This window comes from Dermochelys coriacea, chromosome 3, assembly GCF_009764565.3.
Source record: "Dermochelys coriacea isolate rDerCor1 chromosome 3, rDerCor1.pri.v4, whole genome shotgun sequence".
NCBI lineage: Eukaryota > Metazoa > Chordata > Testudines > Dermochelyidae > Dermochelys > Dermochelys coriacea.
The window spans coordinates 12515012-12530811 of NC_050070.1; the positions used below are offsets into that span (position 1 = coordinate 12515012).

The 15800-nt window shown below is 43.2% G+C and overlaps 1 protein-coding gene across 2 annotated transcripts in view; it reads right to left on the reverse strand.

Annotated features, from left to right (window-relative positions):
- Positions 1-3235: 3235 nt before the first annotated feature.
- TFAP2D (transcription factor AP-2 delta) overlaps positions 3236-15800 on the reverse strand; it is a 59416-nt gene continuing 46851 nt past the window's right edge. For both annotated transcript variants that reach the window (XM_038393743.2, XM_043510119.1), the window contains one exon: positions 3236-8857. In XM_038393743.2, the coding sequence (XP_038249671.1) occupies positions 8638-8857 (220 nt within the window). In that variant the 3' untranslated portion in view covers positions 3236-8637. The remainder of the gene's footprint in view (positions 8858-15800) is intronic.

Here is a 15800-nt window from a genome sequence, read left to right on the forward strand (position 1 = left end):
GAGGTGGGGTGCGCAAGATGATCCCAGAGGGTGCGCGGCAGCAGGAGCACTGCCGGACGGCATGCTGCTGTTTTTTTTCTTCAGCGGCAGCTCTGCACGTCCACGGCTGGTGTTCCCTTCCAGCAGCATGCCTGTGGCGGGTCTTCCGGTACTGTTCCGTCGGCGGCACGCCTGCGGCAGGTTTTCCAGTCCTGTTCCTTCGGTGGCACGCCAGTGGCAGGTCTTCTGGTCTTCACCCTGGGGGTGCATGAGCCAAAAAGTTTGGAGACCAGTAATCTAGTCCAACCCCCTGTTCAAAGCAGGACCAATCCCCAATTTTTGGCCCAGAGTCCTAAACGGCACCCTCAAGGATTGAACTTGCAACCATGAGTTTAGCAGGCCAATGCTCAAACCACTGAGCTATCCCTCCCCCAGTGCTGTCTGGGATATGAAAACTGTACATTGAAACATTAAATAGAAAAGAGGAGCTACTTCAATGATGAGATTGTTATATTCCCGGTTAATGGGCGGTCCTTAAATGAAACCCCTGGGACTCAATAGTGATAGGCTCTAATGATATTTAATGTTAATGTACTTAACTAAGAGATTCATTGATCATGTCTGCACAAGCTGCGCATTCATACACAGCTCACTGAGCTGCCAAAGTCTTGTCCCATCATACACTGGGCAGAGGGTGTAATCTGGGATGGATGATCTTGGGTTTGGTTCTTTCAAAGGAGTGTTCAGGAATCCGGAGGGGATGTCTCCACTCGTGGTATACCACCAATTCAAAGATAGGTACATCACAAAACCATAGGTCTTGAACCTAGCTAGGTTCCCAAACTGTGTTGATATCTCTGTACATTGTGGGTGAAATATTGGCCCCACTGAAGGCAATGGGAGTTTTGCCATTGATTTCCATGGGGGCAGGATTTTACTTTATATCTCCTGGGCTCAATCCTGATAACTTCTGACCATCCTGAATGCCCATTAGATTGGGAGCTGAGGGTGTTCACCGTTTCATAGGATCAGGTTCCCAGTCGTGTTTTATTACTTATCTGGTCTAAGGCCTCATATGTGCTCTGCACTTTGATGCTGCTGCTGGTCCATGACAAAACATTTTCATGTGTTATTCTGGTGGCTTCCATCATGTCATATCAAAGACTCCCTTTGGCTTCACTGGGCTTTGGATCAGGCCCCCCCCAAAACCAGCTGCTAGAATATTGAACAGTGCATGCACAAAGCAGAATGCACATATTTGCATGCACCTTGTTTTCTCAGAGACCAATTATGATGCAGATGGATGACCCCTCCCCTTCTACTTTGCACGCACACATACAGGCACATGTGTACAAATCAGTGGTTATTTCTGTACATTGGCATTTAATGCATGTAAAAGTGCTTTGCAAATCTGCCTGCAAATCTCTCTTGTTGTTCTTGTTTTCCTGTAGATAGGGAGGATGACTTACACCCCAATGTGAAATTAAAGAGCTGAGCTCATCCCTGGTGTAACTGTATTGAACTCACACCAGCAATGAATTTCCCACTGATCTCCTTCTGACTCTCTGGTATGTACCAAAGGGCAGGGACTCACAAAACTGATCATGGAGAAAAGCAGTTAGACTACAGAAGTGGTATTTCCCAGTGAATCATGCTATTCATCATTCTTTAGCAAGGCTATGATTTTGGCACAGAAGTCATGGTGTTCATGGTAATCGTGAATTTTAATAAAGTCGGTGACCTGCACAACAGTGTCTCCTGTGAGCCTGGCTTCCTGCTCCAGTCATTGCGCACAAGGTCACTGCCCCCCAGGCTTGGCATGTCTGCCCCTCCACAGAAGGAGATAGAGGGGTAGATGGGCCAAATTTGATTGTCGTTGTGACCTAGTTTCTGGAGTAACACTGTCACTCATGTTTGGTGTGTCCACCCTTCTATAAATGGAGCAAATGCACCAATCCTGAATGGCGCTGCAACCTAGTGCACAGAATCGCAATGCTTGGAGTGGGGAGCTGGGCCTAGCCCCTTGGAACAGAAGCTACAGCTGCTGGATGAGGATGGGGTGGACTTGCTCTCCAGCTGCACCACCCCTGGGGCCTCTCCTTCCCTTCTACACAAAAATGTGGGAGCTGAGGAGGCCTGAAAGCCTGCTTCCCTCTCCCTTACGCAAGAAAGGGGGCCCAACCACTTGAGGGCTGCAGAAGTATTTCCTTTTTGTTTGGACTGCTTTATATCCCTGGAGTGAGATGGACTTGCTAAGAGACACAGTTGGAGAACTGTACCCCACATCCCAGAATCAGACCACAGGATTGCTGTCACCCAGAGAATGACATATGAGGTAACTGAGGTACCTGCACTTATCCCAAGGGGATGACCTCAAGACATAACGTTTGACAATTCTGAAACTTGAAATTTCCTTATTGTCTTTCATTTTTATGCACCTCCATATGGCCTTGCTGGAAGTACTGAAACACTGCAGAAAAGGTAGTTCATACCATGTTCCCAACCAGACTAGAAACACTATGTCCAGGAAATGGAAAGCCTTTCCTTGTGAGATATCCAGCAAAACTTTGCAGACCCAAGTGCTCTGAATAATTAAGATAAACATCTGAGCTAGAGTTAAGCTTAACTAAAACGTCCAAGAAGTTGGGATTTAAATCTAGAAACAAACTTTTGTGGCTACTCCTTATTTCTATAATGGGAAGAATCACAATACTGGATCTGAATGCTTCTCAGAACCCTGGACATGAATCCGAACTGGAGTCTTGCAGTTTGTGCCCATTACTAATCCTTCCTTTTGATTACCACCCAAAATAGAATTTGAATTTCAGACTTTCTGAGATTCTCCCATAGACTAAGGATAGTCGTGGCCCTAAGGCACTGGCTTGGGACTCATGAGATCTAAGTTCAGCTCTTGGTATTATCACAGACTTCTTACATAACCATGAGCAAATTGCTTAATCTCTCTGGCCCTCAGTTTTCCATCTGTAAAATGGGCATATGATACTTCCATTCTCTCACCTGCACTTTGTCTGCTTCATCTATCTAGACTGTCAGCTTTTCAAGGCAAGTATTTTTTACTGCATGTATGTACAGTGTCTAGCACAATGGGGTCTCATTCTTAGCTGGAGCACCCTCTCGGTACTACTACAATATAAGTGCATAATATAATAATGCTGGTTGTTGTCATATGGTCCTACTGTTAAATCTTTAATCTTTCTTCATAGACAGAAATTATTTTCCAGTGCCAGACATCAGGTTAAATCAACATAGATTTTATTGCCGTGATATGTTCTGTTGAATGTGGTTGTTATCTTAAGAGACTCATGTAAAACGGATAGGTCATAGGAAATATAAATATAAAAGATTATGTTCTTTACCACTGAATTATAAATAAAATTAAATTAAATTGAAGGAGAAAACTAAAACCTAATCCCCAAACAATAAATAGGACATTGCTTGTTTGTGACCAAGTGCACAGTCACATTTAATACAATCACAACAGTTGCTGTACAGAATGGAGTTCATCATACAAATTAAATAAAATTTTAAAAAATAACAGCAATAAAAAAGGTTGGTTCTTTTAATGTGACCTTCACTTGGCAAAGAAAACTGAAATAATATTCTTCTTCCTCCCAATCAACTATATTTTGAGTCTTGTAGAATCTGTAATGGGGGCAGAGGAGAGGATATGATTATAATTACAGTCCCGTATAATTATTGTCATTGATTTTCCTTTGTGTTGCAAGGTTGGATCGTCTATTAATACTGTTTTTTTCTCTTCCTTTAACGTAAATAATTAGAGCAGCCGAGTTGCCTCTCTGAGGGATAAAAGAAAGTCAGATTCTCAGGGAATTAATCATCAGCCCTTTTGGACTGATGATTTGTAAGACCAAAAAAAGCCTAACGTGATTAGAAAAAGCGTTCAGAGAAACGAACTATCAGGAAATAATAATGTCATTTCCTTAGTCAAGTGTCAGCTGTGCCAGTGAGTCAATTTCAAAAGGAAGAGACAAGCAGGGGCAATATTTACACAAAAGCCTATGATTTGGGAGGACTATACATTGTCTGGTTGCCATATCTTTTCGCAAAAAATGGATGAGAATCTTCAAAGAATGGATGCCTTGTCGGGTTTGGAGATCTGACAGTCTTTTCCTAATGGATATTTGGAGTTCACCTATGGGGAGAAGGGGGGAAATCTAGGGGCCAAATTCATTCTTGGTGTCACTCCATCAAAACAATGGAGTGACACCTGCAAGGAGCTAGGTACTAAAGCTGCAGCAATCTGCTTGCTAGCATTCCAACATCAAGAACAAGTCTCTCTGCAGTCTTTGAACTTTAACTGGTAGATTCATGTCCATTCATCTGCTGGGCTCACTCACTGCAACAAGTGTGTAGGAATTCCACTAATTCTCTCTCTACCTGCTGTGTAAAGGGCATACGTTACTCTCTCCTCAATGTGCATTTGTAGCTCTTAATAACATTATGGGGTGCTACATGAGAACACTCAGGTCTAGTGTTTAGAGCAAGGGCTGAAAGTGTGGACTACAGGTTTTATTTTCAGTTCTGCCACTGATTTACTGGCTGACCTTGGGCAAGTGACTTAGGGCCAGGTTCAGATCCCCTTGCTCCCAATGAATAATACCCTAACTCCATCAGTAAGGTCATCGCTATTGGGACTACTCATAGAGTAAGCTGCTACTGAACCAAAGTAAGAGTAGCAATATCTGGCCCTTAATCTCTGTGTCAAAAGGAGGAATTATACTCATGTACTTACCACTTCTTAGGTTTTCTGAGGCTTACTTAATAAAGCTTTATAGAGCACTTTGGATGGAAGATGCCATATAAGTGCAAAGCATTCTTAATAGTGTTGTCAGTGAGAGCAGGTGCTAACAGAACTGCAGAAATGTCAAAGGCTGGGTGGCCTGGTTCAATTAAATAAAACTTGATCCAAACATTCACACTAAACTTGAGCCACAAATCTATTCTGGGGGTTAAAAAAAAAAGATGGTTCATTTTTTTTGTCTTGGATTTCAGCCATGAGAAAGATGTTTCTAACCTGAGTAGAATGAGGAATTCATGGATATGTCATCAGAGAGCTTGTTCCAGGCCTAATTTCTAGATCAGAAATGTAAACATATATTTGCATATACTTTGGATAAACACCCACCATTCTGGATACTTCTTTGAATCTAACTTCAAGCCATTGCCCATCATTCAGGCTGATCTAATTCATGAATGGGATTGGCATGCTTTCCATTGGTAGCAAGCTTGAAACCTAAGCAGTAACCCTCAAAAAGCTAAACTGACATAAGCAAGTTTTAAACCCATTTCAGTGCATCTATATTAGGGGTTTGCTTTGTGTAACTAGCCTGATTTTAAATCAGTTCAATTACATTGGTGCAACTTTTCTGTATAGATAAGGCCTGAGAAAGGAAAAGAAGGGGACATGTTTGTGTGCATGTGTAGGTAGGATGGATAAGAATTTAGCCTGGGATTTTCAAGGAACCTAAGGGAGTTAGTTGCTCAAATCCCATTGAATTTCAAAGGTATTTTGGCATCTAATTCTCTCAATGTCTTTGAAAATTCCAGCCATTTAAACAGAACTTACAAATATTTTCCCCTCCAAAGAAAGTAAATAAATCCATTGGAAAGACTAAGAACAAACAAGCAAACACAGAGAGTATATGAAGTGAGCTGTAGCTCACGAAAGCTTATGCTCTAATAAATTTGTTAGTCTCTAAGGTGCCACAAGTACTCCTTTTCTTTTTGCGAATACAGACTAACACGGCTGCTACTCTGAAAACAGAGAGTATATGAGCTTCAATTAGGTTCCCAAATAGCCTTTTGAAGTGTTTTGCATTCAAAGGGTTTCAGGGGAGCAAAGAAGAGAAATAGGAGTATGAGCTGAGCTATAAGAAAGACCACAAATGAAAAGAATCTTATTGACCTGAAACCATTTTGGATCAGGCCTTAAGTGATTCCTTTCTAAGAACTTCTAGTGGACAATAGGGCATAAGTGTGGGATGCGGGGGCTTAAACAGCACACAATTTCTATTAATGTTAAGTGGGTAGAACAGTAACACAACATACAAATAATGTCCTCCATAGCTCCAACAGAAAATGTAAGTATTTTAAGAGTAAAGATTGTAGAGACATTAGAATGTATATTGAACACCATGTTACTTGAAATAGGGTCATGTAAGCATTATTTCTTTGCTCAGATATTTGATCAATATTATAATTGAGTGCAATGTCTGGGCAGAATTCATGACCACAGATACTCTGGTGCCTTTGTAGAAAGTATTTCAAAATTTGTAATGTCATTGGAAAATAATGGGGAAAAAATTGAGAACGTATTTGTAGTCTCCCTCCCCTACACACACCATTTTATAGAACAAACTGTACAGCTTGTCAAAAATGGTCATAATTCAAAACTTTGGTTAAAAAAATTGCAAAAATGTTATTTTTTCCCCTTGTTTCCTACCCCTACCCCCAGTAGTTCTAATATTGATTTATTCAAGTTTTTTGGAGCTAGGGAATATGCCTCTTTTTATTTGTCAGCTGAATTTCATTACACTTTCATAATGTGATAAATCTGAAGATATTTTTAAAAAGGAAATTGACATTAGTGGGATACTGTTATCTTAAAAAAATCTGGGGCCAAATCCTGAGAAATACTGAGCATCTGTAACTCCCAATAGTTTGGGGGAGTTGGGTTGGGCACAGGTCACTTAACAACTCTTAAGATGTTGCTTTTCGTTTATTTTTGCTTATTTATTTCATTATTTTTTGTATTTCTCTCAGCTTGGAAATGAAAATCAATGAATGAGTTTCTGTTTAGCTTATAGTCAGTGGATAGTGAATTTCATTTTCAAGTTTCTCATGTTCTAACACAATCCTGCAATGTCTGAGTTGCAAACATTGCATGAAAATGTTTTTCTTTCACAACTGTTTCCACAGGAATTTAAAAAAATATATATCAAGAAAACTTTTGCACAGGTCTTAGATTTTATATAAAAAATCCTTGTTTCTGCAAAGAGCTAAATTTGACTCGGTAGTGACTCTTTAACAGTTGGTAGGTTTCCTGAAACTCAATCAGCTCTCAATAAATTTATGAATCCTGCTCCCAATGAAATTAATGGCATAACTCCCACTGGCTTCAGTGGGAATAGGACTGGGCCACAATTGACTCACTTCCTTCAACACTTCAACTCTTCCTGAAGGCCAATTTTTGTAATCCCAGCTTGGTTGTCCTATCTACTTACAGCCAAGGCACTCTTGCAAGTGCAACAATATTTTTCCTTCCCCAATAAAGAGATACGATGGAAACCAAAAAGAAGTGATAACCTAATGAAATAAAACTCCTCTGGCATGAATTAGCCGGATGGAGCTAACCCAAGACAAGATAAAGTAGAATCAGACCGGAAACACTTTTGGCTTGAAGTGAGTTGAGCCTGGAGGATTCTATGGCTGGCTCCATTTTAGACGATGAGTGTGGCAGGTGGTAAAGTGAGGCTTTAGAAATACATAAGCAAGGCCTTTAAATCTCTGGCTGCTGTGGACAAGACCAATCTATCCCTAGACATCATTTATTTGAAATGGGATTAAAAAAAAACCAACAAAAAAGACCCCTCTGATCTGTGAGTGGGTGTTTTTGGAACCTCCTGAGTCCCAGCTGCATTGCTAAAGACAATCAAGCTGCAGAAACAAGCCACTGAAGAAAAGAAAAGCAACGTAAAATCAAAGCAAAACAAAAGACCTCTCCAACCACCTGCATCAATCTATTTGAATACAGACCCAGATATGGTTGAGTGCAGTTTTGGAATTCAACTGCCAATACTAGGGGCCAATAAGGAATAAGGGACAGAAGACTATCATTTAATCTGACTTCCAATGATTACAGTTACTAAGGCTTTTGCTGAAATTATCAAGGCTCTTTCATTTTAGACTGTGATGCCCTTCACATGAGAGGCATCAGGGCTGCTTCTTGAACAATCAGGACAGATCTCTGGCATGCTTTGGCATAATTCCAATGCAGATTTCCCATAAATTCACACACTGGGCTGTGAACCCCAACTATTGAGTGGTCCACTCTTCCCTGGACATACAGGTTCTTCTCTTTCCCCTTTCCAAGTTTCCATACTATCTTCTGATGGTCAGCTGATTGGGCCAGCTTGGTGGGGTGAAGGAGGCACTCTTTCCATTTTATCCGTCACATGGGCGAAGTTATAATGCCAAATCTGCATTATCCCACGACTTTGGTGCTTGCCCTATCTCTAACTCTGCTGCCGGATAAGAAAGTGCTTCAAGTTAGCCCCAGACAAATCACGCGTGCCACCTCATCTGAGTCCGGAAGTGCTTATAAAAAACAGTGTTCGTGTATCATTGGGAACGATCAAACACTACGTGCACAAAATAATAAATTTAGAGCAACATAAATAAAAAAGTGACAATTTCATCACACAATTACTGTACACTGCTTTTCTCAGGATTTTTTTTTATCTTTTTCTTTTTTCCCCTCCCTTTTTTTGTTTTGTTTTTGTTTTTGTTTTTTTGTTTTTTGGTCCACTGGAGATAAATCACCCGCAATGATATATATATTTAAAAAGAAAAATATCAGCAGCAAGATTCTCTGGAAATAGATTCTGTTTGATGTAGCTAGTCTGTCTTTTCTGTTTTGCCTTCTTTCACAGCAGCCTCTGAAGTTTTCCTCAGGGGGGTTTTCTCCGAGTTGGCGTGTCCTTGGCCAGATTCTGCTGCTCCTCCGTTTTTGTGCGATGTGTGTTTTTCCAAGTAGTTCAGCATTTCACTGAGAACAGTTTGGAAAGTGCTTAGGGCAGCACATATTGCGGGAGTTCCAAAGCCGTGAGTGATCAAACTATACATGGGAGAGAGACAAGGAGACAGAAAGAAAAGAAATATTGAAGAGTTTACTGGGCACTGATTGTCTTTTAATGAAATTCAAGACTTTCCCCCTCAAATATTTATTGCCTTTGGAGGAAAGAAATAAAAGAAAACCAGACTTGATGAAACTTCAAAGGGGTATTTTTGCAGTAGGAGGATCAGGTTTGAACCACCTAGAGCCAGCTTCTCAGAGGATGTAGCACCATTGACTTCAATGGGGCTATGCCAATTCACACTAGCTGAGAATCTGTCCCCTATGCTCACTGGAATTGCTGGGTTTTAATCACAGTAGGGTTAACAACATCTTTCTGTGGTAGATTAAATACATTCTGTATAGTTTGCTGAGTGTTCCAGATGAGACCATTAAAAACCAAGGGCCTGATTGCTATGCACAGGCATTATAGATCCTAAGGTAGTTTTACTTAAGATAAAGGTTTGTCCTAGTGTTATTGTAATGCTGACAGACCCTGGTAATTGGGATCAAACCTGGGACATCTGAATGAGTCTCTACTGCAGGGATTGGCAACCTTTGGCACGCGGCCCGTCAGGGAAATCCGCAGGTAGGCTGGGACAGTTTGTTTACCTGCAGCGTCTGCAGGTTCAGCCGATCGCAGCTCCCACTGGCCACAGTTCACCATTCCAGGCCAATGGGAGCTGCGGGAAGTGGCGGCCAGCACGTCCCTTAACCCGCGCTGCTTCCCACAGCCCCCATTGGTCTGGAACGGCGAACCGCGGCCAGTGGGAGCTGCCGTCAGCCAAACCTGCGGACGCTGCAGGTAAACAAACCGTCCTGGCCTGCCAGCGGATTTCTCTGACAGGCTGCATGACAAAAATTGCCGATCCCTGCTCCACTGCATGAGCTAAAAGCCACATGTCTCTTAGCTAAGGCTGTAGCAGACACATTAATCTCTAGATAGTCTATGTGCTACTAGAGGGGGACAGTGCACCCCACCAAGCATGGGTTACATCATAACACAGTCTTTTTCCTGCTGCTCCTCTTGCTCTGCACCCCAAAAGTGGCTACATTTTAGTGGTGCTGCACAGATATAGTTGATAAAGTGCTTTGAAATTAAAGGTGCAGCACTCTTCTATGGTTTACGTTATGTCTTTTGTTATATAACAATAGGCAAAATCTTGCTGCTGGGGAAATACTGAAGAGGCAGTGTATGGGATAGCTGCTGTTTTGGACAATAAAGAGGACTGAATCAGTGACCTCACAAGCAAAAAGTGTAAGTGCTTATAGCTTGAGCTAAAGACCCACACTTGGTAAGCATGGCGGTAACAGACTCAGATCCTCTGTGGATCAGGCACAGGGGTGGACACACACGCACACTGATCAATGAATTACACTTGCAGGAAGTGAATGCTCCCTGCTGCTCAATGGTGAATCCTCTGGCTGGCTAAGGAACTTCATTGGCAAGCAGCAGAGAGCCATTAACCCCTTCAGCTAAAAAACAATGGGCTATCATGGGGGATTCCCTCTGTGGTGGAGATTGGAGAGAGTGGTTTAATGCACTAAAACACCTGCAGTTCTGTCAGAAAGCACCTCCTGTATTCTGCAGAGCAAGGACAAGTCTCAGCATTTTGTCTTCCCAGCCTTAGCACACATTTTAGAAATAAATGAGAGCTTGTAGACAAGAAGTTGGAGGAAGCTGAGTGGGATTAGGGTTGCCAGGTGTTCAGTTTTGGCTGGAAAGCCCAGTCTAAAAAGGACCCTCGCAGCTCCGGTCAGCACTGCTGACCGGGCCGTTAAAAGTCTGGTTGGCGGTGCAGGCAGGCTCCCTACCCAGCTCCCTACACAGCTCCTGGGAAGCTGCTGGCATCTACCTCTGGCTCCTAGGCGGTGGGATGGTCCCCAGTGCCGGCTCATCTGCACCCTTTGGCTAGGAACTATGGCCAATGGGACCTGAGGGGGTGGGTGCCTGAAGACACGGGCAGCATGCAAAGTCACTTGATCATTCCTCTGCTTAGGAGCCAGAGAGATGCTGGCAGCTTCCTGGGAGCCAACTGAGGTAAACGCCAGCTGAAGCCTGCATCCTGCACCCCTCTTGCACCTGAACCCCTTGCCCCGGCCCAGATCCCCCCTGCACCCTGAACCCCTCATTTCTGGCCCCACCCCAGAGTCCATACTCCCTAGCCCAGAGACCGTACCCCATTCTGCCCACCAAACCCCTGCCCCAGCCTGTACCCCCTCCAGCATCCCAAACCCCTCATCTCTGTCCCCATCCCAGAACCTGCATCCCCAGCCGGAGACTTCACCCCCTCCTGTACCCCAACCCCATGCCCCAGGCTGGAGCTCTCTCCTGCACCCCAAACCCCTCATCTCTGGCCCCACCCTAGAGCCCACACCCCAGAGCCCATACCCCCTCTGATACCCTAACTCCCTGCCTCAGCCCAGAGCCCCCTCCCAGACTCCAATCCTCTGCCCCAGCCCAGTGTAAGTGAACAAGGGTGGGAGAGAGTGAGCAACAGAGGGAGGGGGATGGAGTGAGTGGGGGCGTGGCCTCAGGAAAGGGGCGGGGCAAGGGTGTTCAGTTTTCTGCAAATAGAAAGTTGGCCACCCTTGTGGGGATCAGCGGAAAAGTTCCAAGCACAGGGCACTTGCGCTTCAGACAGGCTTGACTTTCTGCCTCTCCTAGAAGCAGGAAGTACCACAAATCTTAAGGAGGGTCATGGTCTTTTGAGATATCTGACTGGAGTATGGAGAGTTCAGTAGGTCTTCACCTTGGAGAAGTCCCTAGGCATTGGAATCTGAATCTCCCAGTCTTCTGAGGGTTCCCATCAATACTAGAGTAATAACTAGCGCCTATATAGCATTTTTCAACCATACGTCCCAAAGCACTTTTCAAAGGTGGTAAGTATCATTCTCCCCATTTTTCAGATGGGAAAAAACTTTAACAATGACTACTTAACAATTACTGAATAATAATATCGGGAGGCCCCGTTGGGCCTTCATTTTAGTTATAGAAAATGAGGCAAATTTAATTATTTTCATACTGTAGAGTCTTTTCCTCTCAGGACAGGGACAGTGCCTTTTTTATGTTTTGAAAGTGCCTGGCACACTGGACAAAAGATTAATATTTACATCAATATTGCCATCTTATGCGATATTTGCTGTTTTTCTTAAAGTCCACGCTTCTGGAATCATGTGATTACAGAGGATCTCAATTTACATTCTGATAGTGTAAGTTTCAAGCCCTCATGACTGTGGAGAAAAGCTCTAAAATACAAATCCTAAAGGCTGCAATACCAGCAGGCAAATAAAAGGAACCCCAAATGTCAGGAATGGGGGGTTAATCTCATTATTTCTAAGCCACTTTCCTGATCTTTCAGGACCTGGTTTATGATTTTGGAATGTCCAGGGTTGTGTACACTGGAATACACAAGAAATATTTGTTAGCTTATAATCAAGTGAAAGCCGTGAAGTTCCTCTGATAGTTGCCAGTATGCACTGTCATTTTGTTTGTTTTCCACATGATTATAGGAAAGCCAAAGGCCCATGAATATGTAAGAATATGCATTTGTGCAAAGGATTGTGTGAAAGTGATTTATTAAAGCCCAGCCCATCTCCTTCCCCCTCTGTTTTTAAACATTCCGGTCATCAAGTCAGAGAATAGAAACAATACCATGTGACTAAGATGGCCACATCATGAAGAGCAAAGAGGGAATACTATATTGAACACGTCCAGGGAACAGCTCACCAGCAGCCCATCAGTGTATACAAGTGGGCAGATCTCAAATAACGAACAGAACTGTAAAAAACACCACCTGTCTGCAAACCATGGACAGGCTGGAAAAAGAGCTGTATACCTGGCGTGAAAACAAGTCAGCATCATAACTAGAGCTGACTGGAAAATGGTTTCTTTTTCTGTGGAAAAAATCATGTTTCTTTTTCTGAAAAAAAATCATGCTTTGAGTGAAAAACAGAAACCGAAATATTTTGATTCTGAAATGCCACCTCAGGAGATGTAGATCAAGCGTCTCATGCTCCCATTCTTCTCTATAGTTGGGCTCCCTCACAGGATCACATCTCCCACCATGCACCCCGGTCACACGACCGGCCTAATACCCAGCCTCCCTTCCTCCAAAAGAAACAGGTTTGAAGACAATTTTTTGACCAGCCCCACTGTGTATAATTTACTGTCCCCGTTCTACTGATGAGGTACAGCGAGGCTGAGTGAAGACGTCCTTTACTCTTTATCACAGTAATTCACCTGGCCCCATCATTTTTTTTTAACCCTTTGAAAATGCTGGGAAGCTTGGATAATTTCCCTTTACCAGCAGCAGTAAGTTGATTCCAGTCAGAGGAGAAAGGATGGATCTATGTTGAAAGCACAGGGCTGGGAGATGGAAGACTCGGGGCAAAGTATTTAACTGCAGGTCCATAGCATCCACAATTAGGTACAGAAATAAAAGTGGCCCTGGTTCTCAGAGGTGCTGGGCATCAAAACAATCTGGCGGGGGGGGGGGGGGGCTCAACATCTCTGCATCAAGTCACTTTTATTAAGGTACCTAAATATGGATTGAGGAGCCAAAAATCAAGCAGTTGAGTTTGGAAATCTTGGTCTGAGGTATTCACAAGTCTGCTGCCCTCCTCCTTGTGTGACCTCTAAGTAAGTCACTTCACCTTTCCAAAATAGGGGTAATAATATATCACAGGAATATTGCAAGGCTAAATTAACTGGGTTTTGTACCATGCATTGAGATCTTCACATGGAAGAAGTTATTTAGGGTCAGTGTGTTATAACCATTATGCTTTAGTACACCCAGCATATATTCCTGCCTACAGGCATGCCTAGTGTTATGATGCAATTCCGGCAGCTCATGTTTTAATGATGTCCTTACTTAAAATTAAAACATCCCAGTGTATCTGAAGATTTGAACTTTAGTTTGGCAGCTACCTCAAGCACTCCTGCTCACCCCAGGTGGGTGGCGCACAATTGCATCGCAAAAGAAACATGCTCACTCTTCATGGGTGGTGCCATCTGCACCAATTTTTAATACCCTAATTAAAAAAGCAAAAACAGAAACAGGCACCCACTTCCCAAGCTTCTGGGAACATGAACATCCCCAAAAAACATAAGTGACTATCCAAATTTCACAACACGCTGCATCTGACTGGCAGCAACCACACACAGCTCCCAGAGGGGATCCCAGCAACTGAAGAGAGAACTAAAACAGAGCCTGATTTCCTGACTCATGCTGAGTGGCACCTTACTCCACAAGTGCTCCCATTGACCTCAAGAGTCCTTTTGTATTTCATTTGCAGGTTGCCTGTAGGATCTAAGGGCTTGATTCGGATACTTTTCCTCAGGTTAAGTGGCATAAGGAAGCCCCCTGGAACATGTATGGAGTCTGAGTAAAGGTGTCAGATACTACAAGGATAGAGAACTCTATAAAACTATACAGCTAGCCTGCAGGCTCAAAGACACTACCCCAGTCAGCTCCCTTCATAGCCAAACTCATGACAGGAAAATGCCATCATAAAGGAATAGGCTTTTCCATACCATGGAGAGCAAAGATGGGAGAGCAAAGATGGGACAGAAAAAAGGGTTCTAGAATCTAGGGACCTTCACCAAAAACATCTTGCTCCACAGAGCTCAAATCTTGTGGCTGATTTCACCTATCAGGAGAGTCCATATGGAAAGAGACTGTCTCCAAGGCAGCCAAGTCCCAGACCCTAATATGTTTTGACAACACTCATAATTTCACTAGAGAGCAAATATAAAGCTAGTGCCCTCTATACACCATAGTATAGCATGCATGGCTTGGCATATGAGCTGTTATGTTCTGCACTAGCTGAAGTTCCTGAGTGTTCGTCAAGGATAGTCTCAAGAAGCACATATGATATGGTAGCAGGTCAGGCTAGAGAGTGTAAGAGTCTGGATATCCAGGTGGCGGTCTGGATCTGAAAAAAAAAAAGTCACAACCTTCTGGCTGTGGGTGAAAAGCATTGTCCTTGACACTTGTTGCTGCTAGAAAATCCAGGTGCAAATAGAGGCCCCAAAGAACTCGTAGGTTGAAGACCGCTTTGAAAGAGGTAGGGCTCAAACAAACCAAATGCCTTCCAAGTTCTCTTTCCACCTATGCATCAACATCACCTCCAGCTTGTGTGGCAGACAAAACAGAGGTGATAAATTGAATGAGCTTTAGGCAATTCACAACCATCCACACCTCTCTCTTGGGCAGAGGAACTGCGCTGTCAGGGTCTGATGAAAAAGAGAGTTCAAACTGAGTGCCATCAGCATATTGATGGCAGTGCAGTCTCGCCAGCCCCAAGCATTCAGAAGTCACGAGTCAGGCCCCCAGAATCACAAGATTTACTTTAAAATGGTCAGATTTTAAAAAATAATAATTTTTAGGTTCTTTTGATTTGCCTTCTGGGTTTTGAACCTTAGTGGTCACATTGCTCAGCTTTTCTCCACAAACACAAGGGCTAGAAGCTTACTCTCTTAAATCAATGAGAGAATCACCTGACTCCTGGAATTAGGACTTTAAGGAAAGCATCAAATATCACAAGACTCACAGTAAAATCATGAGAGCTGGCAACACAGCCCCCGCAAAACCTTTGACGAAATGATAGCTGCACAAAGCTACATGAACGAGACTTTGGGCAAGCCGATGAGAAAAAAACAGAGCCAAAGGAACTCTATTGTTCATTGCTGCCTAGGCCAGTAGTACAGTCTACGCTTTGTGACCTATGGTGTCAAAGACAGTTAATGAGAAAAAAAGAAAGGATCGGTATGGACAGTGTCACCAGATCACTCACCAAGGAAACCAATGCAATTTCAGGCCTAAAAACCAGGCCTAAAGCCAGGCTGAAAGAGGTCAAGGAAGTTGGAAAGCTCTAGATAGCGCCAGAGCTATGTGACCACAAACTTCTTAATGCACCTGGCTTCTTCCAGTTCATGCATCTA